Source organism: Aulonocara sp. 'chitande type north' Nkhata Bay, linkage group LG17 (assembly GCF_057382095.1).
Source record: "Aulonocara sp. 'chitande type north' Nkhata Bay isolate Kocher_YH1m ecotype deep benthic linkage group LG17, A_spYH_male_GT1.1, whole genome shotgun sequence".
In the NCBI taxonomy this organism is placed as follows: domain Eukaryota; kingdom Metazoa; phylum Chordata; class Actinopteri; order Cichliformes; family Cichlidae; genus Aulonocara; species Aulonocara sp. 'chitande type north' Nkhata Bay.
The window spans coordinates 30,869,081-30,896,156 of record NC_141360.1 but is presented as its reverse complement, the minus strand read 5'-3'; the positions used below and the strand labels follow the sequence as shown (position 1 = coordinate 30,896,156).

The 27,076-nt window shown below is 39.9% G+C and overlaps 1 protein-coding gene across 4 annotated transcripts in view; it reads right to left on the bottom strand.

Annotated features, from left to right (window-relative positions):
* Window positions 1-25,158, bottom strand: part of chchd3a (coiled-coil-helix-coiled-coil-helix domain containing 3a) — an 82,608-nt gene extending 57,450 nt beyond the window's left edge. For all 4 annotated transcript variants that reach the window (XM_086269068.1, XM_086269070.1, XM_086269069.1 and 1 more), the window contains exons 1-4: window positions 24,934-25,158; window positions 23,071-23,917; window positions 14,850-14,943; window positions 1,855-2,035 (exon numbers count right to left, since the gene is read on the bottom strand). In XM_086269068.1, coding sequence (XP_086125194.1) covers window positions 1,855-2,035; window positions 14,850-14,943; window positions 23,071-23,917; window positions 24,934-25,014 — 1,203 coding nt within the window. In that variant the 5' untranslated portion in view covers window positions 25,015-25,158. The remainder of the gene's footprint in view (window positions 1-1,854; window positions 2,036-14,849; window positions 14,944-23,070; window positions 23,918-24,933) is intronic.
* Between the last annotated feature and the right edge of the window lie 1,918 nt (window positions 25,159-27,076).

Sequence of the window (27,076 nt, the reverse complement as noted above, 5' to 3'; positions counted from 1 at the left end):
TGCAGAAAAAGCTTTGATATATACAGTGTTGAGAATGGGTAGAAAAGGAATATATTCTATGAATTGCTGCTCACGGTGATGCTCACAGCCTAACATTTGTCGCTGTACCACTTATGCTCTGCGTAACCGCCAAAAGGTTCACTTCAGAGTGCAAATGTGTGTGACAGAGCAGCAATGTGTGAAAATAAAATGGGACCCTTTATGTACAACCTCAATTCCAAAATAGTTGGGACGCTGTGTGAAATGTAAATAAAAAGAAGATGTAATGATTAATGAAAATGAACCCAGATTTTATTTGCAGTAGAACGCAGCAAACGTAACAAATGTTTAAACCGAGAAAAAAAAAAAAAAAACAGAAGGTCATTTTGAATTTGCAACACATTTCAAAAAAGGTGGGACAAGGCAAAGTTTACCAATCTGAAGCATTCCCTCTTCTTTTAATAACACTTAGTAAACTGGGAACTCAGGAGAACAGCTGCTGGACTTTTGGGAGAGGGCTGTTGTCCCATTCTTGTCTAACAGAGGGTTCCAGCTGTTATTCTTTTCATGAGGGTTGGTGAAAGGTCTGGACTGCAGACAGTTCAACATCTAAATTCTTCTACTATAAAGCCATGCTGTAATAGATTAAGTATGTATCTTTGGAACTGTGATTTTAAAAAAAATCCTCTCCTCTGAAAATACAAGTCTATACAATTTCTTCTTTTTGAACTGTAGTGATGAGATACATGCACACACATCCCCATCCATCCATCAAACATGACTATTATTTCGGACAAGAACAAACTTCCTCTAACAACAGCTATAACCCAATCTGCCATGGGAAACACACCAAAGTGACACCTTGTGCATATCTCTGGAATGCACAAGGTGTCTTTAACAAAACAGCAGTTTGTTTTAGAGATGGACCGATCCGATATTACGTATCGGTATCGGTCCGATACTGACCTAAATTACTGGATCGGATATCGACGAGAAATAAAAAATGTAATCCGATCCATTAAATATCAAAAAAGCACCTCACAAAACTTGCAACATGGCGTAACTCGGCTCATAACCGTAGCATGTCGGAGCAGTGTGCTCAGGTGATAGAGCGGTTGTGTGTATTTGTAGCCTCAACCAGCATTATCCCAGAGAGAAGTAAAGCAAGTGTGTAATGTTTGTAAAGCATTCCCATGTTAAGCTTAACAACCGATATATGGAACGACTGCCTCTTCTCTCTCCCTCCCTCTCCTGCTGCTACTTCAATCGTGAAACTGATTAATGATCAGCTGATCGGCTTTTCTGTCGTGAGTCTGTCTCTCTTTGTTTTTGGCCCACTTTGCACCAGAAAGAGGAAACCAGCGGCTGAACAACAGCAGCACGTTTAAGCTTGATAAGCTGTTGTTAGAATTTATTTAATATTACTTTCTACACCAGGATCTTTTTCTAAGTAGCTGACGGTTGGTAACTGTGCAGGGGCGGATCTAGCAAAGTTTAGCCAGGGGGGCTGACACTGCACAACACTCCTGTGCCAGTTCCAGCTGACACTGTTCAAAAGGCAGGGCATGTCCTGTACAGCTAAGCAATCAGACATAAAGCTAACACAGCCATTAGTGGTCACATTCACACTTGCCTAACAGCAAATTAATCTAACCTACGTGTGTTTTCACAGTCAGAATGAACCTTAAGCACTCAGAGAGAGCACGTGCAAACTCAAACACAGAAAAGCTCTAGCCACCATGTTTTAATGCCAGTGTTGGTCATGGTGCAGATTTAGATTCATGTGCATTTTAAGATGCATGAAACTGTTAGCAAGATACAATGAAATTGCCACATTCACAGCAACATATTAACTACTTTTTTTCAAGGACTTACTAATAAGTGAGCACGGAGCTTCTCATCCTCAGCAGCAATCCTCTCCCGTATGAAAGCCTGCTGAAGGCTCTCTTGGACCGCAGCTCGCTGTTCAGACAGGAGCCTGGACACTTCACCATGCACTTGGGACTTAGCCTCAGCATGTGCCTGTGTTGATGCCCGGGCCTTTTCTGCCTCCACCCTGTGTATCATCAAAAAAAAAAAAAAGTCAAACATTTCTACACCTTTAAAACCACTTAAATGCCATAATTGCATGTATAAATTAGCATGATTAGCATAATTTAGCTTACTGTACATTCATACATGCTTCCACATTAGGGAGAGAAAATCTGTTACATTGATACAACACGTCTGTATATGTGGCGCTTCAAAATCCAGTTTTCTATGTTTATTAAGATCAAGCCACAACAAATGAGCTTCTTCAGTGTTTACAAGACTACTTATATTCACATGACAAGGAGTTCTGAAAACAATTAAAAGGTCTCAAATGTAAATACGGTGCTAGTGAAGCAAACAGTAGATATTGGCAAATATTTCTGTATATGAATTGTATTTTAATCAAACATACATCCATAAATCCATAGACTGTATGTAAAAGACAGAAGTAGCCACCGCAACGTCACCCACCGGTTTGCAAAGTCAGATTTTGAAAACTTGATTTTAGCATTTTGGCCATAATGATAACATTACATGCTCAAAAGACACGAACACCAAAAACCATAATAGAGTCCAATCCAGTGACCAGAATTAAATAAGTGGAATAAGTGGTTACCTCCTAGCCAGTACATTTCTAACAATAATAATTAATTATAACTCTGAATAATTACATTTTCCACACTAGGAAGAAAGAATTTCCTACACAGACCAAAATTATTTTTTGTGACAGGCTGTAAACAGTGTATTTACATTTTAACACGGCCTATAAACTAACTTGCTTTTGGAGCCAGCCTCACATGGCAAATCAAGGAACTGCACTGTTTGCCAATTTCATGTGGGCTCATTTTTTTCAGCTTTGAAGGTTGATCCATACTCATGTTTTTGCTATTCCACAAAAAGGACAGCTTTGAAAAGTAAGGGTAAATCAAAAATAAAAAGTTATAAAATTCACAGTCAAGTGAAACTGAAACCATTTATCAGATGTCTATCAGAGTTTATCAATTCTTTATAGTGAAGCTAAAGAGTGACTTTACAGTAAATAAATAGAAAACGCTAGCATTTAACCACAAAAAAGGAACATCAACCTTATGAAGCAGTAGCATAGACTGAGGCAGTATGCACTCCGCAGACACAGGACCACCGTTTGAACCCTGTCCCTGGGTTCTCATAGTTGCCTAGCAACGCACTCCCTATTCAGTGACAGTGTGCTTGATTGAATAAGGAGGAACATCCCTGAAACCCTGAAAGTCTTCCTCTGCTCGGAATCAAACAGTCACAGCAAGGTAAAATAAACAGAACAGACAGAGCGAGAGGCAATCTGAATTATGACAGACTGAAAGAAGATGGTGAGGATGTTAACAAACATCTGCATCACAAAAATCCAAAGAAAGCCCTGAAAAACACTCTTGACGTGAATGAAAATGAGTCAAAACAAATTCCTCCGCATATGAATCAGCCATCTACAAACCTCAGCAGAGGTCTCACTCATCTCTTATTGTATGATAAGCAACGAGGAGACATTGTTAAAATCACAGCAGGTGTTTCTAAATTGGGATTCATCAGAATAAGTAGTTCTTCCCATTTTATTTCATATCTTCACAAGAATTCAAGTACAGAAAAGTTAAATGACTCATTTACAGACTCATCAGGTTTGTGCATTATGGCTCATTATGATAATTTAAATGGATCATCCTACAAAGCAAGTGTATAGTGAGAGTCATGGGTGGCTTCCTCAACTCATGGTTATACTTTCTTGACATTACAAACACCTGATAGGATTTCATCTTTTATTCCATTTCAAAAGAATCACATTATCTCTTCATTCACTTGTGAATACACCGAACATTTCGACAACCACGATGGACAGATTTGACTGACCATTCCAAGACCTCGGCTTTGAGGAAATGATGGGTAGGTCGGGCTAATTAAAGTATGTATGATGTCTAAAAGCTGCAATACCATTAAATGTTGAATAAAGTCAGGTTACATGGGGACCCAGATGAAAAGCCTGCAAGAGAGACAAAAGTAAGGAGAGTGTGTGAGCAGTGGCGACATGACATGTTTGGCCCTGAGGAAGTGAAGCAAAGAAGAAGTGAAGCACAGAGTGAGAGAAAGAGATGGAGAGAGACCAGCCATGTCCAGTCTCACAGTCCACTGGGCTGCACACGTCAGCAGACTCCATCCATCATCAGGCTCCGACTCACGCACACACAGACACACAGGGTGCCTCCTAATGGCCTTTTACATTCACCATTTCCCCTCCGATCCACGCTTCCCTGCTTGCACTGCTAATGCACCTAAGCTACCTTTATCCAACAAGCTATTGCTAAAACTATGACACATGACTAGGGATGGGTATCGTTTAGGTTTTATCCGATACCGGTGCCAAATCGGTACTTTTGAAACGGTGCCGGTGCTCAAACGGTGCTCAAACCGGTGCTTAAAGAATGGAGAACACAAAATTGGTCCAAAAACCTCTCATGGTCAGCTAGTTTTTTGTAAAAAGATAACAATGTTAGCCTTTTCTGCAGCTATGGGGCATATATGGTATCACTCTTAGCTGGAAGCAGTGCTTAAACAATGGAAAAAATACAAACTTTGTCCAAAAACCTCTCATGTTTAACTGTTTTCCACTTTTTCTTTGGTCATTTTAGCCTTTTTGGCCAGGGTGAAGGGAGTATCTGCCTTCAAACAAGAAGACAGCCGCATGTAGCTATGATGATGTTTGCTAGTTCACCTTACATGCATTAATGTAATAACGTGGTTAGCCTACTCAACGTAAATTACACACGAACAACATTAAGCTACTCACACAGAGAAGAACGGCTGCTGCTGCCATCAAATACAGCGCATTTCTCGGCTTTTAAAAAAAAAAACGCTATGCGTCGCCAGGTGTTTCATCGGATTCGAGGTGTTACTTCCTTTGACAGTATCACAGTATCAGCTTAAAGCACTTGTTGCTGCTGAGTTTGCATATTTTGCTGTGAAGTACAGCCAGACTTTTGACCGCTTTGCCTTGGGCATTTTTAATCTGTAGCTCTGCATAAAAGAACGTACGTACCTGGGCCCGCCTACTATCCTCGGAAACGTAAAATGATTGGCTAGAAGTGTGTCACAGCTCAGGGAAAAAAAGCACCGAAATAAAGCACCGAAATGTGCGCTGCTTTTCAGTCTGGTTACTACCGTTTATGTCAGAACCGGTGCCATCATGGCACCGGACACCGGTACCCATCCCTACACATGACTGACTGAATATCACTCTTCTCAAGAAAAAGGGTTTGGTTTCAGTCACGTGGGCCACTAAAAGCTACAAATTTCACATTTAGGACATGACAAGTCCGACACTTTTAGGAGAATAGAATTCAGTAAAAATGTACCCAATGAGACGTTTGCCATTTGCCATGTAAAAAAGGTTCATAAGTTCTTCAATAGATGATAAGGAAACTTTAAAATAGCGTGGTTTGTGTTGTTCTATGAAATATTGTTTTTCCATGGGAGTAGGTGAACTAAAAAATGTAAGCGATTCATATCACCTACAAGAGATCCTGACAAAGTATCAAAAGCTACCATATGAACAAAAGAAAGAAAGAGGGCCAAGAAAATAGACAGCCCAGCAAAAAAATCTTTTTTTTTTAACCGACTTCCTCACAACTGCTAACCCAAGCAAAGACTGCTATCACTAGCAGGATGCTATCTGTCTGCTTCACCTCTATTGCTTTCCAGTCATTATTGCCCTGTCTCTGGGATATTGGACGCATTTTTCATTCGACTGTAGAAGATTGACACTAGGAGGAAGAGAGGGGGCTTTGAGGTAGAGAATGGTTGAACCACAGACGGAGAGGGAGAGAGAGAAAAAAACAACACGTACAGAGTGCAGGAGAAGGGAAGAATATCATGTCTTTGGAGGATAAGTGGATGATGTTTGGCTGGGTTCAGGACAGAAAGAGGGAATCATTTGGCCGAGTAACCAGAGCTTTGATTGTTCCCTGGCTCAAGCCTTAAAAACAGAAAGATGGAAAGTCAGAACCACTGAGGAATCACTATTTTGAAGAGGAACAGAGCACAAGTGGGTCGAACTGTGTCGACCTTTCAAGAAAAGAACTCGCCACATTCGTGAGGTGACCTTGAACAGATGGACTAAGGAATACTTCGCTTCTTTAGGGCACTATTTTTAAATCTGGCAGACATCAGATCTGTGGCAGTTCATACGGGAAAAATTATACGTTGATTTTGGAAATGAATTAAAGGCAAGCTTTGTGTGCATAGTCATCCGTAGTCATCACACTTTCCAAAAACAAAAAGTCGAAAACAATGAGTAGAAAGAAGATTTCAAAAAATGCACTTTGCAGCTAAATATCATTACCTTTATGCAAATATCAAAACAAAGGAAAGTTTAAATCCATGCCTCCTGTTAACTCAACATTAGTCATCATCCTTATCTCTCCTCAGCTCTTCACCCATTAATCCTTCCTGTTGTCTACTAGGGCTGAACGATATATCGCATTTGCGATAATATCGCGACATGATCAAGTGCAATTTTCTAACCGCAAAGGCTGCGATTATACTCTGGACATGTCCAAATTCATGGGCTGCATCCTCCTGAGGCCGCATTTGTAGACCGATTACGTCACAGCGACGCGCCGAAGGCTGTCCAAATTACTACCATATCCCAGAATTCATAGCGCGGCCCAGCCAAACTCCAGTTTCCAGCAATGGCGGCCGCTACTGAGTTTTAAAATTACTCATACTAATCTTTCACGGTCACAAAATAAACTTTTAACATATTTTCAGGCGAGAAAGTATTTGTGTAAACATCAAATATCTGCTCGGTTTATCAAGATATCCCATATTTGCAAAAGTGCTTCGACGTTTTCAGAGGCGTCTGCTACCCACCAGCTCGACAGCTAGCCAGGAGCTCGAGGGTTACTGATGCGGCCGAGAACGGCACAACTCCCGGCACATCATTTTCAGATCACCGCGGAGTTTCGCTGCTCGGGTTAAACGTAATATATAAGTCACTTAGACAACCTAAAAATGTTATTGTTGGGCTTTTTTCAGTGTTTTGTTTGTTCGTGAGTAAATCGGTTTGGCTGAGATTAAAGTTATTAGATTAGATAAAATAAAACTTTATTAATCCCCCGGGTGGGTTCCTCCTTGGTTTTCACACAGCTGACTAAACGTCAAACAGAAAACTTATTAAACAGAAGTATGAGACAGTCGAGAATTTACGCCAGTGTCTGGTTATATTTTAGATAGCAAGAAGCAGACGGCCGAGTTTATTAAACTCCACCGAGACAGCGGTGACGCTAATCAGAAGGCTAGACCGTCCAATTTCACGCCTTTAAATTTTAAAGGCGTGTTTGTGTGTGTGTTTATACAATTGCTATTATGTTTGCACTTTATGTGTAATGTTACTGACTGCAGAGATCAGTAAGATGTGTGTATTTTTTATTTATTAGTTTTATTTATTTAATATTATTTTTTAATTGAATGACTGTCTAGTAGTTCACAGATGTCGAAAAACTGAGTGTGGTAAAGCCACTGATTTTGTTTATGTATATTTCTGCAATCTGCACATTGTACTGACTTTCATTTTAATGTTTACACCAGGGTTCCTTGTCAGCACTTTATGCTCAGATGTTTGTAAGCTAAAAATAAACTATTGTGTATGTTCAAATATACTGTTGTGATTGAAGAAGTTAAATAAAAATGTCAGTCATCAATTCATGCATCACCTCATGTCATCATAACAGAGGTCTGTCTTCCAGGAAAGAACAGTTTAAAATTAATGTAATATAGTATTGGCCATACTATATGATGTATTGCTTGTCTTTGTTTAATAATACAGAAGACAAAGACCTTAAAAAATAATCGCATATCGCATCGCAATCGCAATATTGGGGCAAAAAATCGCAATTAGATTATTTTCCATAATCGTTCAGCCCTATTGTCTACCTGTCATCTGCACAAGATGTGTCTAAATACAGTATTGAATACTGACAGGCCTGCATAGCAGTGCAAGCTCAACCCAAGTGCCTTGAAACAAAAGCATTTAAAGGCCCGATGCAATATTGATGTAAGGAATAATGTCGCAGAACGCTGGCTATGAATATTTTATAGAGCTATGCACTCGCTCTGACACACACAAACGCGCACATACACCGCACCTGACAGTGGGTGCTATCAAACACTGTAGCAGAGTTACATATAAATGCTTACCCTGACAATCAGTTTCGTGGGAGGTTTAATGCAGAAAACAGCAGAAAGAACATAAAAGCCTTATCCCACTCTTACTTTACCCAAAACTATAAAGACACAATCGCAAAAGTCTTAGGAGCTACAATCAAGCCTCATCAGTAGCTAACACTTTCAGTTTCACCTGATTTCTTCTCCTATCAGACAAAGTGAACGGAGCTCCAACTCCCAACTGAGCAGAATAAGTTCAGAGGTCTGATGCTTATCATTCTGTGCAGGAGTGTCTTATGAAGCTAAAAGACTGGGATGATATTAGAAATGACATTTTAACAACCAAACTCCCTAAAACCGATTCTACAGATATTAGATTTGCTGCTAGAGTGGACAGACTCAATAAAAATAACCAAATACATCAGCAGTATGCTTCCATACTAAGAAATCCAGATGTCTGATTTTTGTTGTTGTTGCTTTACAGTTCAATGGCATTGGTACTGGCCTAATAAACTGGCGATAGGAGTAGTTTCGCAATAATATGATTAATTTTACAAGAGGCATCATTTGAAAGAAAGAGCTCTATAGAAAAGATCTCATCATGCAGAAAATCAAAGACTGAAATGACTGCATCACACACACATATACAGATATGCTGAGAAAGACATGTTGAATTTATTTAACAAAAGAACTGTAAGGGTGCTTACTTACAGTTGGTGCTGCCCTATAAGCTCTCGGTGTCAGAGTAGTTATCAGGGATGCGAACAGATTGTTTCTAAGATGCTCCCTGCAATTATTGAGGAATTTCCAGTATAGGGTTCAGTGCTCAGGTGTAGTTGCCACCTAGCTGCTGATTTGGTGTGGTTGTTTGGCAGGGCAGGGAAGGACTGTTGCAAGGTGTTTCCAGGTTTCACACATGTTACATTGGCAGTACTATTTTTGAGTTCTACTTTTACAGGAAGTTTATTTTACAGAGAAGTTCCACAGACACTTAATTCTTTACAATTTATGAGAGCGGCCTAATCAAAGTGGCAGCCATACATACTCTCAGCTTTTTAAAATGCAAGAAATACATATGATATCAAAGTTCACTAAAAAAAAAAAAAAATCAACATCAGTACGTTACGAGATTGGTTGATTTAAAGACACTTGTTAACCTGCACGTTTCCCAATAAGTGCTACTTCAGGTTTGCTCTAAATACTCAGTTTCAAACAGTTTCTTTCAACTATTGGCTCCGCATGATGCCAGTTTTGAAGTCATCTCAGACACAGGGCTGTGGATGTGAGCAAAGAAGACCCAAGGACTGCAGAAGGACTGGATGCTTTTCTGGGAAAAACTAAGCACACCTTTTCTATGCACTTGATAAAGTGAGTGATAAAGCAAGTTTGACCACTTCTATAAAGGCAGACCTTTTATCATTTTACTAGTCTGGAGCATCAAGTGTGCAATTTCTCTTTCAATGCGCAGAAAAGCTGTGAAAAAAAAAGTTTTGCAACCTCAGTACCTGGGCACCTTTTAAGTTATTAACTCAAGCATGAATTCCTCTGTATACCAAAGTATTCAAGAGTCAAATGTGAGGCCATTTGTATGACAACTAAAGCTTGGGCCAAACTAGGTCATGCAATAGCACAATGATCCCAACGACATCAGAAAATCTACAACAGAATGGCTGAAAAAAAAAAAATCAAGGTGTTACAATGAACTGAAGTTCAGCACTGAAAATTGAAATGCTTTGCCAATCATACTTCCACAGTGATGTTGGAGCCTGATAAAAATCATACAGACAAACTATTACTTCAAGTTATTCTTACTAAATGTCATTCTAGTGTACAAGCAACTGAACTAATAGTTTTTCACAACTAAAGCTTTATCCACATGACTGTAAAACAGCTACTTTAGCAGAGTGCACAAACTAAAACATGGAGTTGGAACAGAGCATAACAGGTCCATTTAGGGTATTATTATTGGTATTCCAGCCATATTATTTTTGTCATAATACAGGTAGTTTCTGGTGATAGTTACAGTGTAAGGGGTTGGCTAGATTCAAAGTATCAACTTAGCAGCTGTTTGATTATTTGGATGCATGTGGCGTGGGCATACAGTCGTTCATTATCGGTACGGTTTCTATTCTGTTTATATGCTTGCAGGTCTTTGTGAGCTCTGTTTAAAAGGGCTAAACAAAATACATGATTACTAATATTAGGAAAACCACTTTTATTCTCATCATCTCTACTGTTATTATTACTACTGTGGGTGTGACAGTACTACAAAGTTGCTACATCACAGTATTCACAGAATGTGATAAAGATGAAACGGTACATAATGCATTCAGACTAGTAATATCATCGATTCGGATGCACTTTGGGATATAATTACTGTGCAGAAACAACGCGGGCCAAATCACGTCAAATTCAGGACCTTTGTTTGTTTGTTTCTAAATAACCTCACAACACAAGTCTTTTGAAAGTTGTGCCAGCTTTGTGTGTGTGTGTTTCAGCATATGTCTGTGATGTGAAGATAAAAGATAAAAATAAACAAAATGTTAGAATCTGTAGGATAGACCGTCTGCGTCTGATCTGGGAGCAATAAAGAATTTAATAGACAGCATGGTTAACAGGGTGGGAAGACGGAAGCTCGGAGAGAAGGTCAGTGTTCTCACTCAAAAGTCTGACATGCAATTATATTGCACAAACCAACACAGGCTGCTTGACTACATGTTGAAATAATGCGAAGAAGTTTTGTAACAACTAACCTCTGAGTGTTAGAGTTGGAGATTCAAACACATGCATTTGATGCATGGGGAGGGTGGCAGTGAGAGGGTTGAGGGTGGAGGTGAGAGGGTGGGGTGGGGGAAAAGTATTGAGAGTTTGATATAAATAAAAAGGATACAGGAGAGAATGAAAAAAGAAAGAAAGACAGAGGAAGACTAAAGTGCAAGTATAAGAATGGCAACGGGGAGGAAAACTTGAAACAGAAGAAGAACTGGATGAAACAGTGATGCAGAGCGTTACAGAGCAGAGTCAGGTTGGTGTAAGAGTTCTCTTACCCTCATCCCTCCTTCTCACATCCTTTCCTCTGAGTCGTTCTGCTCTGATGCCTCACAGAGAAACGGCAGAGGCAAATCTTCTCCCTGCACCCGCTCCTTGCAACAAATCAGTTTAGGCTGCACCTAAATGAACTCAGAACTCAGAGCTCTTCCTTCACTCCTACCAGAGCAAAACATGCAAAGCCAGATCTCCGGAGTTCATTTACGGCCCCGGAGCCAAGCACAAGAAATACTGCCTAATCTAAACACCGCCGATCCTCGAATATCCCAGGAACTATCTGCCTGAACAGAATACCGCGCAGAATGGAAACAAGAAACAATATTAAATGAGAGAAATAGGAGAGTAACCAAAAAGTAGCTATCACAGGAAAAAGGACAATCCATCAAGGCTTTTGACTGTTTCTGTTTGTTTTTTTCAATCCTGAATGAATCTGTAAGACTTATAATTAATTAGATCATATGAATAAAATCCGACTCTGCTGGCATCCTGACCGACTATTTGCATTGAATATGACCTCGACGTTTTGGGATCACGCATCTTGTGTAAATCCGTTCTCCTCAAGTATTCTTACATTTTTCTGCATTCATGCGGTGCAGCAGTTTCACTGCAGGATTCTTTAACTAGTGAGCAGTGAGATAACGGGCAGTCCTGCTGGCATCGCTTTGATACACTTTCACACCAAAAAAAACACAACTTTACCTGTTAGTCTAATTTTCCAGAGGAGGAAAAAAGAAAACAATTACAGAGTCCTCGCTGTGTCTTTCAATCCAGCAGTGACCACCTTCACTATGCCTCGTTTGTTTTTAACAATATAATACTACCTGTAAAGTAGTTACTATCTGCACATCTGCACTGTAAGAGGGTGAAATATTACAGCAAATTAGTCATGATTTGACAACCCAGATGAGGGGGAAAAAGACTATGTGTTCCGCTCATCTATTTATGTCCAGCAAAGTTAATTTATGTTAACAAAAAGAAGAGGAAGCCATTTTTAATCTTTAACTATGGCGTTAAGCACAAAGAAAAAAGTACTGTCTGTTTCTTTTAATGTAACATTTTAACTAGTCTGCCCATAAAGATGACATCTGACGATTTCCCCTCTACCTTCAATGAGTAGTTTTGACACCTCAGCATGTATCAATAAAGATGTGGTTTGACATTTATTATAATAGTTTCCAGGTTTTTCCACTGGGATCTGCACAGGTCGAGACCACCCTCACTAACTTTGGATGCACACCCAGTCATTTGCCCCATAAGCAGGCCTGAAATATGCTTTTAACTTCCACTGTTCACGTAGCTTATTTCATTGAACTGATAAAGAACAAATGCCCTGAGGCAGGTCAGGAGATATAACAGCAACGATAAAAATGTATATGTATTTAGAGTAGAGAAGGTGCTGCTAGTATGACTTTATGTTAATTCAAAACAAAGGAAAGAAAGGAAGATCATCACAATCTACAACCGTAACGCAAATGACGGATGACGGTCGAAGCAGAGACGCCCAGAGCTCCCTCTCCCCAGCAACTTTTTCCAGCTGTTCCAGGAGGACACCAAAGCGTTCCCAAGCCACCCAAGAGATATAATCTCTCCTGTGTAGCCCAAATCTGCCCTTGGGCCTCCTCCTGGTAAGACATGCCCAAAACATCTTACCTAGGATATGCCCAAGAGGTAAACCTAGCCAGCTGTTTGAACCACCTCAACTGGCTCCTTTTAATTAGAAAATTTGTTTTCCATTGCAAACCCCACTGGCTGCAGTTAGTCTTGCCTTTTAAACACTGCTTTTATAATCCGATTACACTAGGAAACATTTGGTGTCAAAGGCTCTAAAATTAACACCCACCGTGCACCAAATGAAGATAGATTTTCCATTTGGTGAATACAGCTCTGAAGGCTGCTAAAGGTTACCCAACACACTGCAGTTAAAAAATGCTTGCACCAGAACAGTCTTTTAATAAAAAGCAAGAGCCTCTACTGTATTTTACTTATGTCTTTCGCAGGTGCACCGCTTCTGTCCTCTGCTGTCTGTGTTACAGTTTAACAGAGGGGCCAAGCCCATGACTCAAGACCGTTTCCCCTGCAGATTCAGTCTCTGAACTGTCACAACCTAAAGGCAATTTATTACAGCACCCAGTTAAAAATGTGCTTAGTGTGTTGATTATTCTTCTACCTGTCCCCGTGTCTGATGAGTCAAAAAGGCACGGTCAGTGCCACACATAAGTAGAGTAAATATGTAACAGGATGTGATTTTACTAGGCTTGAATCAGATGCTACATAATCCCTATGAAATCTGAACTAACTGCTTAGCCAGTTCTCCCTTTAAAAGCTCTCTTCAAAGCCCAGAATACCCTTAAAAGCTGTTCCATGTATTATTGCCTGCCAGCTGCTAACTAGGAACATGAATAGACAGTAATACAAATGGACAGAAATAATGAGCAAAGAACGGACCCAAGAAAAAGCAAATGGCAAAAAAGGCCACATTAAACACTGATCTGAATATGAATCTGCACACGCACACATGCAACTAACACGAGGGTAACTGTTTGTTTACCATTCCAGTTCAGTTAAGACTTCTAAAGAAAATGCAGCCCATGCCAAGCACAAACAAGAATTGAGGACTTGAAAGCCAACTATGATTTCAGTTAATTGCTAGGAGGGCGTAATTTTTAGGCACTTACTCCTGTGAACAGACATCAATAAGTGAGCTTCAGGAAGCAGTTACATAAAAATGACCAGAAAAAGAAAAAGAAAATCAATAGACAAATGATTTCTCAAAACCACTTGTTAATTTCACTCTCATCTCGAATAAGCCTAAAAAAATGAGGCTAATCGGCAGGCTAACACTACCTACCTCCTCGTGTTCTGAAAGATTTGCCCAACCCCCCCAATACCGTACAAGAGCGTGTTTAGAGCCTCATCACAGTTGTTCATTCAACATCATCCAGGCCCATTAAAGAAAGAGAGCAACTCGATTATCCAACATTATGGTATGTACACCTGCTACTTTAGGGGGGAAAAGAAAAGGATAGATGAGAAGGGAAGGAATAAAAGGAGGGTGGAGAAGAGGAGTGCGAGAGATGGAGACTGGAATGTGCCCCTCGCATGAAGAGTGCGTTTCTTCATCAGGAAGGGCTAATGAATCACCCACTCAACACCCAGGAAATTATCTCAGGATAGCGCCCCCCTTTCTCAGACATGATTAATTGATCAGAAGAGAATGAGAGAAGGGGCGAAACACAGGGAGGGGAAAAAAGTGCTGATGCACTTCGGAAGAGAGGTAAATTGGAAACAGCGGGGAACGGAAAGACTGGTGCTGACCTTTTTGACTATTAATGAAAGTGAAAAATGGTTACATCTGAAAATGTCTGAGCTTTCTTATAAAAACCTGGAAGAGAAATTGACACTACTGCAGTAGCTTAACTCCAGCTGTCATGGCCCACAAGGAGAAGAAGGTGGTGGTGGTGGGGGAATAGACAAAATACCCAACAAACAGGGAACATCCAAAATTCTGACTTTAAGGAAAAACAAGAATCTTAATTTGAGCAATCAATCAAAAATAAGGCAACAAAAAAAGACTAATTTTCCATATTTCTGTTCGTTAATCTCACCAGGCTTGCAGCTCTTGCTCTACCTTGGCCCTCTCTTGCTTCAAGTCTTTATACAGCTCATCAGCGATCTTCTTCCTCAGGGCCTCCTCATCGGCTTGACAGAAAAAGAGAAAAAGGAGACAAAGAAAGCGAGTTAAAGATAAGAGATCCAAGTAAACAGCTGCTGTTTGTGGACATGAAAAGCTGCACCAATCAGTAAATGTGCAGTTCAGATTCAACATTTAACCAGTAATGATTCAGTGCATGTACGCTGTGTTTTGTCTAAGCGGAGTAGTTTGTTGCTAAATTGCTTAAAGACAAAAAACTGTTGTCGGGCAGGGCTGCAACTAATGATTATTTTCATTACTGACTAATCTGCTTGATGAATGAATTAATCATCTGGTTTCAAAATGTTAGAAATGAAGACAGATGTTATGCTAATGAAAAATTAAAGACTATAATTTCTCACCGTAAAGATTAAGTCTACAAATGTCTTGTGGTTGCAAACAAAAAGCCCAAAATGATAGGATACAGACCAAAAAAGAAATAAAAAATACATTGAAACCCGGTGATAAAGTGGCTAAAACTATTATTTTTAAATAAAGTAGTTCTCACCACTTTTATTTTTGTCAGAATTTCAGCTCTATTACAGAGTGTTTACCGAGTGCAGCGACTTGGCACAGAAAGCTTGGTCCCTACAGTCTGTATGTGTAGTTGGTGTCAAAAACAGTCACAAAACAAACTTAATCCAACAAAATGAAAGCACACATACGGCTTAAACACATACAAAGCAGTGTATACACTCGCGCCATGCCACCCCGTCTGCATATATTCATGTCATGGACATCATACGTGTATGACTCCATGTCCTCGGCGGTTTATCTTGGCAGGTAATTAAGCATGAAAGTAAAGATGCCAGCCAGCGACCAGGCCGAAACGTGCTCTGAAGACAGAAGCACCATGCAGTGTGCTGCACCACTGCAGTGATAGAAGGGCGGGGGGGGGTGTCTGAGTCTGTCAAGATTACTCTCACAACGCATTAGTTAGATAGCATAATCCCTATTGTCAGAGTCTATTATTACCTGAAAACATGCGGTAACAACAGGAAACGCAAACTTAATTCCAGATTAATCAGATTAACACTAGGAGAAAACAATAAGAGCAGAAATATACCCAGCCGTTCTGCATTTGCCATCTCGGGATAGTGAAACAAACAAGAAAAAAAAGTCTTAAACCAAATCTTACATTTTAAAAAGCTGCCATGTTTTGAGGTCATTATTATAATCATTATTTCACATCTGTCCAACATATGGATTTAGCAGCAACTGGATTCCTTAATCATTTCCTTAAGCGTTAGAATGCCAACAATTCTTCAAATTGCCTTATTCACTTCAATGTGAATTTTAATGAATTTTTTTTAAATAACATATGCTTAGGATTTAAATTTAAGCCCGTCACGACTTACATTGTTCTGTTTAAAAGCCAAAGACACAATTCCTGATTAAAATAAAACAGTGTAATTAAATGTTTTAAATGTCGCTCAGCCAAACCTCTGCTTCCCAGTTAAAACTTGTGCGTGTGAAACAATGTTGTTATCCGTGCTGCGACGTAAAAACAACAAGAAGGTCATGATACTGATACTGTACAAAGATATTACTGTAGTTCGTGCAACTCGTGCCATGGATACTGAAATCTAATTTCAGTACTTCAGCAGCTTCGTACTAATTTACCCGCTTTAAAAACACACAAACCAGAAGTTGAACGATCTTGTCTTCTCTGCAGAAAACAACATATAACATGAGCTCAAACTGTGACTACGTGGGCCATCTCTTTACCTTCAGAGGATTCCTCTTTACTTACAGTAAAGCGAATGAATAAGTCCCATAGAGCGAGTTTCAGTTTGACAGGCCTTCAGAAGAAACACGAGAACAAACAGAGGCGGTGACTGACAGTTGACAACTTGTGTGCTGCATAGCATATCTTTAAAGGCAGAGGCTTCTGTCACCTACTGTCCACAGTGTGAGAAAGTAATATCCATCATGTTTGACTGCACTCAGAAGCACCATTGATCTCACTGCGGAGGAGAGTCTAATTACAACTCTGTTAAGACCAGCAGAGGAGAGACAAACCTGTAGGTCTGAAATCCTCACAGAGGCTCTGCCGTAGGCTTGCCAAGTAACACGTATTAATTATGTTTTACGACAGGTATTGAAATACGGTGCGAAATATGCTGTGATGTTGTGATTTATTATGAAATAGACTCAGATTACCCACAAAAAAAATCCTGTGAAAATGGAAATGTACACTCGAGTTACATGGGACATTACTGACTACGAGAGCCAGCAACTCAGCGATCAATATTAATATTTCTCATCAATATCATATTTACTGTAATGTCAGGCTAGCCATTCATTCTGATTACCTTAATGCTGTGATGTGGTCAACAAAGATGACCGCACAGTTTGTCATCTTTGACTTTGCAGACTGTAGACAGTTACTCTGTGACTCTGACTCCTAATAGAAATCAACAGTTTATACCTTAAAGTTCGATGACCTGCTCAATATTTTCCTGTCAACAACAAACCAAATAACTGATTAAATATGATGAACCCACAGAGAATCTTCACATGACAATGTTTTCAGGGGCTGATTTATTTTAATGAAACGGAACAAAAGAAAAAAACAAATATACTCCACACGGTAAAGTGACCGTTTTCACAGGAATGATTTTTTTGTTTTGTTAAACCATTTCAATCTGACCTATGAATCATTCGAGCATAGGAAAGGTATCTAACTCAAGGAATGAACCAGTGCTGTGCCCGCACGTAACAGACAACTTTGCAAAGAACACATTTTAAATTGTATCTTTAGGCACTTAGCAGCCTGTCACAAAAAACACATCTGTTCCCATTCCTTTAGCTGAACTACAGAAAATGCCAACGATAACACAGCTTGACAGCCATAGTACAGGCTGAAGACTTTTGCACAGTACTGTAAATATCTGAGCATCTAAACAAATAAAAATAAATAAGAAACACTCCCTGTATATTGATTGGATACAGGACACCATCATACCTAAAATGCAAGTGTTTTATCATCTTTTTAAATCACCTATGGGAATTCCTCTTGTATTAAAACAGCGTATTAAAACAGCGAGTCAACAATTCAAAATACTTTATTTTAATACTTAATTTAAAACATGTCTATCCTTGTGCTGGATTTGACTGGATATCAAAACTGGCAGCTAAAGTCGCAGGTCATGCTCTGTCTTTATGAACTTTAAAGGTAAGGCTTCTGTTTCAGCATCAACTGCCCTTTAGAATATCTTACATTTATACTGAATATATATACCCTGTAGTAGTGCACTATGAAGATTTTAAAAGTCCTCCAAGTTCAGCCATTCTTAAGCAACTCCTCATTTATCACCACATCCTCTCCAGCCCTACAGAAAGAAGCTTCAGATTGCTAGCGGGGTCGGCAGGAGAACAGGTTCTGATATGATAAACACTGTCTGGGGTCCTTGAGGGAGGCTGGCTGGGGTCAGAGACAATTCCAGATCAACAGAGCCCGTGTCAATCCTGAGTAGGACATGTAAATGTTAAAAAGATTAAAAACTCATCATCTTTTTAGACGTGTCCCCCTCCTTCCCATTTCCACCAATCACTAAACCCTGTGGAAAAACCAAAAGAGAACGAGGCGAGGCGGTGGAGCGCGGGGCTATTGGCAGTGGAGATAATAGACGAAGGCAAATTGCGTTTCTCATCAGAAGTTTCATTAACCCCAGGACCCGCGTGGAGGGCATAATCTGTAACATTACCACTTCCTCACGTTTCTACCTCGCGTTTAGTCGAATCACTGTGCACCTTTCACTATATACAAATAGGGAAAAAGGAGGAGGAGAAAAGAAAATGTGGAGAGGAAACAAGCAGCCCCAGCAATCGGGTGAAAGTCGGATCATCTGATTTTCTCTTTTACTCCTGTTAACAAAATCTTGTGCAATGAGACACGATCTAAGTGATCGTTTTTAAGAGACAACAAGAAAAACATAACATTTATGCACAAACGTATACGGTAATCCCCCCCCCCAAACCAAATTCTCCTTGCCTCACCTGGGAGATATCTTTAAGCAGGCTATTAGTCCAGAGCAGTGTGTGGGCTCTGGCACATGAATATTTATAGCACAATGGAGAAGGTGTAGGAGGTTCAACCTTGACTACAGTGTAATCAGCGCACACATACTGACTCAGGCCATGATTTAGAGACAGCCGACCTGCTGAGTGCTTCACTCGATACCCAACTCTCGTGGACGCGCATAATCAATGTCCGCCTCATTAAGGTCACACCCTTTGAGGATTGGGCTGAACTTTGCAACATTTTTAACAAGATTCACATTCATCATACTGTTTTTTTTTTCTTATTCCTTAAAAAGAGCGTGCCTAATCAATCATCCCAAGTTAGCTTTTTTTTCCCTCTCGACTCTTTTAATACTTCTGTAAACTCGGTACCTCGTGGTGACCTTGCAAAGAGGTCGACGCACATTGCTGTTGTATGACTAATACACCCTGCAGGAGGCAGCCACATACATTGATTAAAAAAATGTTAATACAGCCAAAACAAACACTATTTTGCACTGTGTGCATAAGGACTATATTCTATCGGTCCCAAGAGATCTGTGCTTCTTATCAGACTTCACATTAGTATTTATAGACTTAATGAGCAATGAAAGGAAATGGAAAGACATCAGAAATGATAAATTAATGTCCCAGAACAGACAGGTGACCACTGTGAAAACAGTAGACAGCAACGCTTCATACAAGTTAAGTTATTGTTTTATGTATCTTTCAATCTAAAAACTAATTAGAGCAAACAATGGAGTTATAACTTTATTCATCTTGATAATAAAAATAAAAGAAAATGCACTATTCCCACTCTTTTCCAAGGCAATTTATGTGACTTCAGGCTGACGGGAATCAAAGCCTGGACTAACAATGTGGAAGCTGCTTGGAACATGTAGCACTGCGGGAAACTTTCGGATTGTGCTGGAACTCTCGAGTGTACTAAAGAAGTTTAACTTTGTCCTTGTTATGTGCTAACATCAGAGAAGCATCTGATCAATTCCAAATTCATTCTGCACCACGATAAAGAACGAAAACATCCTGCTAGCATCATAAATAACGACGCTATCTGCAGCCTATCTTCTGCAACAGATGGTTTTGTACCTACAGAGCCCCGATTTCAACATCATAGGCTGAGCCTAGAAGAAACAGAGTGAGATGGTACAAAAGCAGCACAACTCTACAAAAGAACAGTAGAAAGCACATCAGTGTTGCATGCTTTAAAGGCAAAATCCACATGCAGGAAATTGTTAGTCTGGGCATGACTGGCTCTAAAATTAGAAGACAACAATAACTTCAAGACTGCAGGACTTGCTAACTGCCTTTTTCTTTAAATTACATTGATCATTTAATTACTACAACAACTTTAGAGGGGCAACTTTAAAGTTTCAGGTTTGCAAATCAAGTAGTTTATTGATGAAAACCTTTCTCCACTGAACTGCAGTTTAAGATTATTAACAATTATTTACTTCAAAACCATCTACAGCTCGCAGTTATAGATGAAAACAATATCTAGACTAATACTAGTTAACCAGGGATCATCTAACTGTTTACAGATTTGTCAAACCTTTCTTTCAACTGTGATCTTTGATTGAGACTACAGATAATATACAATGCTCAAATTATTAAAAGTACAATCTTTCGTCAGTGTATTGCATGAAGTCAGTTACACTTCTGATCTGGTCTGTTAAGTAGCAGAAGGGGTTATTAATCAGCTGTTTTGGTGTTAGTGGAATTAGCAACAGGTCCACCAGAGGGGCAACACTGAGCCAACCCCCAAAACAGGAATGCTTTTACAGATGGAAAATCCCCAGCTCCAAACTATGACAGATCCTCCACCATGTTTTACAGATGGCTATAGACACTCACTTTTTTATCTCTCCCCTGACCGCTTGAATACATGCCACTGTGGCCATTTCTGATGATGGTGAACAGTAGATCAGTTATTGTAAGTGCCAGGTGCATTTCTCAGATTCTGTTCCAGGTCTTTGCCGTTTCTTTTTCTATTTCTTGAGTTACAGATACTGTTCCTCTGCTACTTTTTTTTAGGCCGGCCTCTTTTATCCTCCATTGACAAGTGTCTTTGGGTTTTTTTATTATTTTGTTTGGTGGTGGTGGGGTTAAACCATACCATGCACACCAAATCCAGTGCTATATTTGGTATCATTTGACGAATCATCTAAAGAAATGGGGAAAAATGTGTTTTTGTGACAAGCTACTAGTAACAAAGTGTCTAAGAAACAATTTAAAACTGGGAATTTGTCTTTTATGTGTAGACGCAACACTGAGTTAGGTGCATTTCTTATGCTTGAATGATTTATAGGTCAGTTGCTTAAAAAATATTCTGGAAAATGTATGGCTCCAAAAAGTCCAAACAGCAAAATGTAAAGAAATGAGGGGTGACTCAAGACTTTTGCGCGGTACTGTAAATGCCACTAAACCACAATAAACCCAAAAGACTGACAGTGGCAATTACACATTGTCCATTTATGTTACTTATGTAGCTAAACAAAATTCTGTGTCATACCATGGAAGCCCAGTTGCAAAGTAAAGAAATGTAACACACATACACACTCTCCAACCACCTTCTTCCCTTAATGAGGCCTGGAGGTTTGTTGTGTGAAACTGCGGAGGTGTTGTTTTAATCACTGGAGTCAGTGTGGCGTGGCATAAGTTGGCCTTTTTTAATTACCTTACTGATTGAGCACAGTCAAGGATGGGGAAGCCTGCCCACACCCTGGATGCCAACCTCGAAAGAATCTGCACCTACGGCTCGTTCTGCTCTGCGTAATGAACAAGTAACATTCAAATGTCCTCTGCCACAAATGTCAAGGGATAAGGGCCATGCGCCCACACTAGCAAGACAATAAGGCTAAAACTTTACTTTGAGTAAAAGAAAAGTGGAAAGAGTGTCAGCTTTTAGCTCCGTGGGTGAGACAGTACACACACATTTTGACTGTCACTCAATTATCCCTTCATTATCTGTGTGCTGTGCACTGGAAGCAAGCTGAAAGCCTAATACTGACCACATATTGGGACATTTAAAACAAACGGTTACCCTTTTCAACGTCCAGGAAACACAGAGCAACATTAGTATTCAAAGAGAATTTCATACTGTGAGTTTTAAGAAGCTATGATACAATATGTTCACTAACATGTGACAATTTTCAGCAGTCTCCTGTTGCTGAACACGGAGGGCCTTGAAAGTTTTCTCTGCTAAAAAATAGTCACAGATGATAGTGGTGAGAATGAACCAGAATACCAAAACATAGACGTGAAAAATGGTAGAGCAAAGGGAAACTGCATGATTATTCTCTGTGGCTTCTTAAAAGTTGACTCTTTCAAATAAAGTGTCAATTGATCCATTATTAATATAGAAATATTAATAAAAGCCACAAGAGTAAAAAGCACGAGTTTAGCCTCACTATTTTACTTCCAAACTGCACGAAGGTAAAAGAGTTATTATGACAGCCTGAGCTTTACAGTGACGAGGCAGAATCATTGCCCACTAATTACAGCATCAATTTATTAGCATTAGTACAAGTTAGAATTAATCATTTCATTAACAGTTAGGGGATGGCAATGAATCACAATATGACCGAGGCTACTGTGGGGCCCATTTTTTAAATTAAGACTGATTACAATCTGCATGAAAAGTTGGGAGGCAAAAAGCTTAAGGTGGCTTAAAGTAAACACCCACACAATAAACATCATTAAAATTCACTGTAGCTGGACAGCTGAGGCTCACATAGCCTTGGCTTTGCAGTTAAGCATACAAGTAAAGAGCGTCCCGTACATTTCATAATAAAACGAGTCACTCCCAAAAACAACTGATTTTTTTGTTTTGTTATAACTACACTTCCATCGGTTGTAAGAGGGAAGAGAATGAAGTTTGCGTTGCTGCTTCATAGGTCAAAGATTACAACTGCATAAATCTATAAAAACTGGAACACGTGTCTGATCTTTGGATTAACTAGCTGTTTAAGTTATTAATCAAACCACATCAGCTTCCTTCTTCCTCACATTCTTTGGTCACTCTTGACATTGAGAATAATAGCATGGTTTATATATTTATTTTTGTATTACCAGCAATGATTTTTTTAAAGAAAATTGGAATAAAAACTCACCAACTGATGCAGCAGGAGGTGGTGGGACTGGTTTGGACTTGGGCACTGGTTCAACTTTGGGCTGAGGAGGAGGAGGAGGAGGGGCAACTGGTTCACAAGGAGCATTAAATTCAGGCAAGGGAGGTGCAACAAATGGCTTGGCAGGCTGTGGTGGCATGAAGTTGACAGACTCGAAAACAGAAGAGGAGGAGAGGGGTTCGGAGTCAGTAAGAAGGGGAGGAGAGGTGATCAGCTCAGTCTTGACAGGAAAAGGGGGTGATAAAGGCTCAGCTACAGATGAAGGAGTAAAGGGTTCAACCACATTTGGAGGAGCAACAGGTTGAGCAAGTGGAAGGGAGGAAGCAGTGGATTCATTTTTAAGAGGTGATTGTTCACCTACGAGGGGAGGAGGAGGAGCAAGCGGGGCGACTACTTCCACTACAGCTGGAGCAGGGCAGGGGGAAGGAAGCAGGGGATCAGCAGGAGCAAAAACAGAAGCAGGAACAGGAGAAGGTGTTGCTACAGGCTCAACAGCAGGAGCAACAACGCCAGCGGCAGCAACAGCAGCAGCTGGGGGAAATGAAGATGGGGGAACTATGTCAGCAATGATGGGTGCTGTTACCTTTTCTACAGGAGGTGGAGGTGCAGCCACAGACTCTGTGGCAGACTGAGGAGGAGCTGGAGGTGCAACAGGTTCAACAAGAGGAGGAGGGGGAGGAGGAAAGGAGGTGATGGGCTCAAAGAGGGGAGGCACTGGCCGCTGAAGAGGAGAAGCTGGAGCTGCTGGGGGTGATGGAGTGGTAGCAGGTTGTTGTTGTGTTGGAGGAGCTGCAGGTTCCTTCATGCGCTTAATGACATTTTCAGAAAGCTGCAAAGGAGAGTGGAAGAAAAGTTGAACACTTAGATGAAAAATTACGATGATATCACAATAAATGCATAAAGCTAGTGGGGGGATAGCTCAGTAGGTAGAGTGGTCGCCCCATGATCGGAAAGTCAGGGGTTTGAATCCACTGAAGGGCTACCCTGAGCAAGGTACCGTCCCTTCACACTGCTCCCCAGGCGCCCAGTGGCTGCCCACTGCTTCACTGGGTGAATGGGTTAAATGCAGAGAGGAATTTCCCCATGGGGATCAATAAAGTATACATTAATACCACACTTTATTTATAGATTTCACGCAAACACAATATAAAGTTAATAGAGTATTTAGTGGGAATTTTAGGGATATTTTATACTGTTGGGGTGGATAGACTGGCATGGGTTTTCCTGATTTTCAGTTTTCATACTCAGCGATTCAGTTTTCAGTTCTGAAGTATAAATGGTATCAATCTTCTCATGCAGCTCTTGGTAAGATAAGAAATAAGTACATTCCTTAAATGCTTAACTATGTTGTTGCTGCTCGTATAGAAATCTACACATTGTGTTTATTATTTTTAGATAAGCACCAAAATAACACTAGTCTCGGCACGTTGGCTTAACAACTGAGTAATAATAGATAGAGCCACAGTCTGATCCGCTCTGCTCTATATTTATCACCAGCTGATCAGTGGTATTATTATCCACAACGCAGCCATAAGTTTGCAGCCGACATGAGAGCACGAGGCAAGTGACGTCAACATTCCGAAAAAGCCATAAAAAGTTTATTCAGACTAAATCTCAAAGCAACTGCAGGGGTTACTAACCACACATTTGCTTCTTCTATGCTTCACGAATGAATGAAAATAAATGAAAGTTTCCAGGCTGCCAGGACTCTGCGTCATTTGAGCCACGTAGCACTTTTGATAGCATAAGGCTGCACTTCCACTCCAGAACGCTTTCGGATTACACAGCATTGGATTAAGGCAGCCATGTAACACCTGTTCAACTAAGGTCCATCATATCACTTACCCGTATGCCCTTCACCACCGTTACATTGTCGTTCTCGTCTGATTCAAATGACACGCGGCGGGTGCTGTTGTTTGCTCCCATAGTCAAACGGCAGCTCGTTAACAAATGTCAGTTATCTGTGTCACATGTAATAACACAAAAGTGCAATTTGCTTTTATTTTTGGACAGTTCACTTCAAGCCAGGTATAGATGGCTTCACTTTCTCCACTGCTTGGGATTCTTAGCGCTTCCTGAACTCGACGTATTTGAAGAACACGCGAGTTGATTGGACAGAAGCGTCATCCGGCCATGCAACAGCGACTTTCATTGGTTATTGATTTCACGTGGTAGCGCGGGATAGTGACGCGCAACACTGCCTGTCATAATTTCCTGTCAGTTGTGTCGCTGTAGTATTGTAACTGTAGTAGTGTATATATATCTGGGACAACATACTGTGTCAGTAGTTGACAGCACAAAATTAGCGTCATATGGACCCTTTCTAATCTTACTAACCACTCAAAACATTTAGACAACAAGCTAGTGCTGCAAATTTTGTAAAAAACAAGGCCAGCACATGCAAATAACCATAACAGTACTTTTAACAGGCAGCTTCTATAGCACAGAGCAGTGTGTCATTATCTATAAGATGAATCATCATTCATTCTCAAATTTTGAACTACTGAATTATTGTGATTTACTGTGCATGATTACGTTCCACAACCGTTAGTTAATACAACAAAACATACCTTTCAATTTGTAATGTTTTTTGAAACATGGGGGGGGGGGGGGTTTGGAGCCCTGAGTGTAAATGTGCCTGTCTCTAAGCCCTTTGGGTCAGTTTCTGTTGTTTAAATATGATGTAGGCTATAAATAAAATAGATGTGACAGTCAACACATAATATACAGATGTTTTTCATTGTGCATATTTTAAGGGGTGGTTGTTGTTTTTTTCATTCCCTAAAAAACACATGTATTTAACACAGTACAACTGGCTACATATTGAACTTAGAGGATAGAAACAAGCATAATCCTATTGCAGTGGTATCGATCCAATACAAGTGCCAGGGTTGGTATTGATACTTTCGATAGTTGGATTGATCCGCCCACCTCTTCTACAAGCCCCATTTAAACATACATTCATACAGCCTTTAATTCTATACACTTTAAGTACTTTATTTACCTCTCACTCAAGGCCTAGAATTACAAATTAACCTAACATGTGTTTCTTTAACATAATCTCATAAATATCTTGTCTTTCCTTGATTTGTTTTGGACATCTTGTAAACAATCGTAGTATTTTTTATAAATGTAGTTAATTTTTCATTTTCCTTACGACTATTTGTTTTCTGAACATCCCTGAATAGACAGGGAAAACCTCAAAGTAGGCTAATTAGTTCCCATTAATGTAATAAAAGCAGTCAACATTTTCTCTTGAAGACTGTCATCCCACAGTTGAAAAAAGAGTCCAACGGGGGCACCGGTTCATCTCGCTAGGTTGAGCATATGCTATGGCTAATTTTGAAATCCATCCGAAGGATGTGTTTCCATAGGTTTTCTCACAGTTTTCCTGTTTTCCCTCCACTGTCCTATCAAATAAAGATTAAAAAGAAAAAGACTGAATCATTTCAAATTAGGTATTAAAAAAATGTATTCTGGGGGTCATTTCAGACTTTAGAAACAAACAAAAGGTGTGTGTGTGTGTGTGTGTGTGTGTGTGTGTGTGTGTGTGTGTGTGTGTGTGTGTGTGTGTGTGTGTGTGTGTGTGTGTGTTTTAATCAGCTCGAATTAAAAATGCTGGAAACGCTGAAATGTCAAATTTTGGGTTCTACATGAGCATTTACTGCATAACGAAATCAACAGCTAGGGTTAATTAATTTTTTTTAATTATTATTCATTCACATGTTGTATAGTTCCTTTTTGACAAATACATACCTACCATATCCATTTCAACAACTCATACAGCCTTGGAGAACATTACATTATAGCTGGAAATCTGATATGCCTCCAGAAGAGAGGCTATTATGAGGAATGACAGCTCATAGGAATCCTATAAACCTGATATATTATATACACACAATAACACAATACAGTCTTTATAAATCTGTTTCCTGACGATTTTGGTGTTTTTGTGTCTTCTGGAATGCATATGCCGCAGATGTACAAA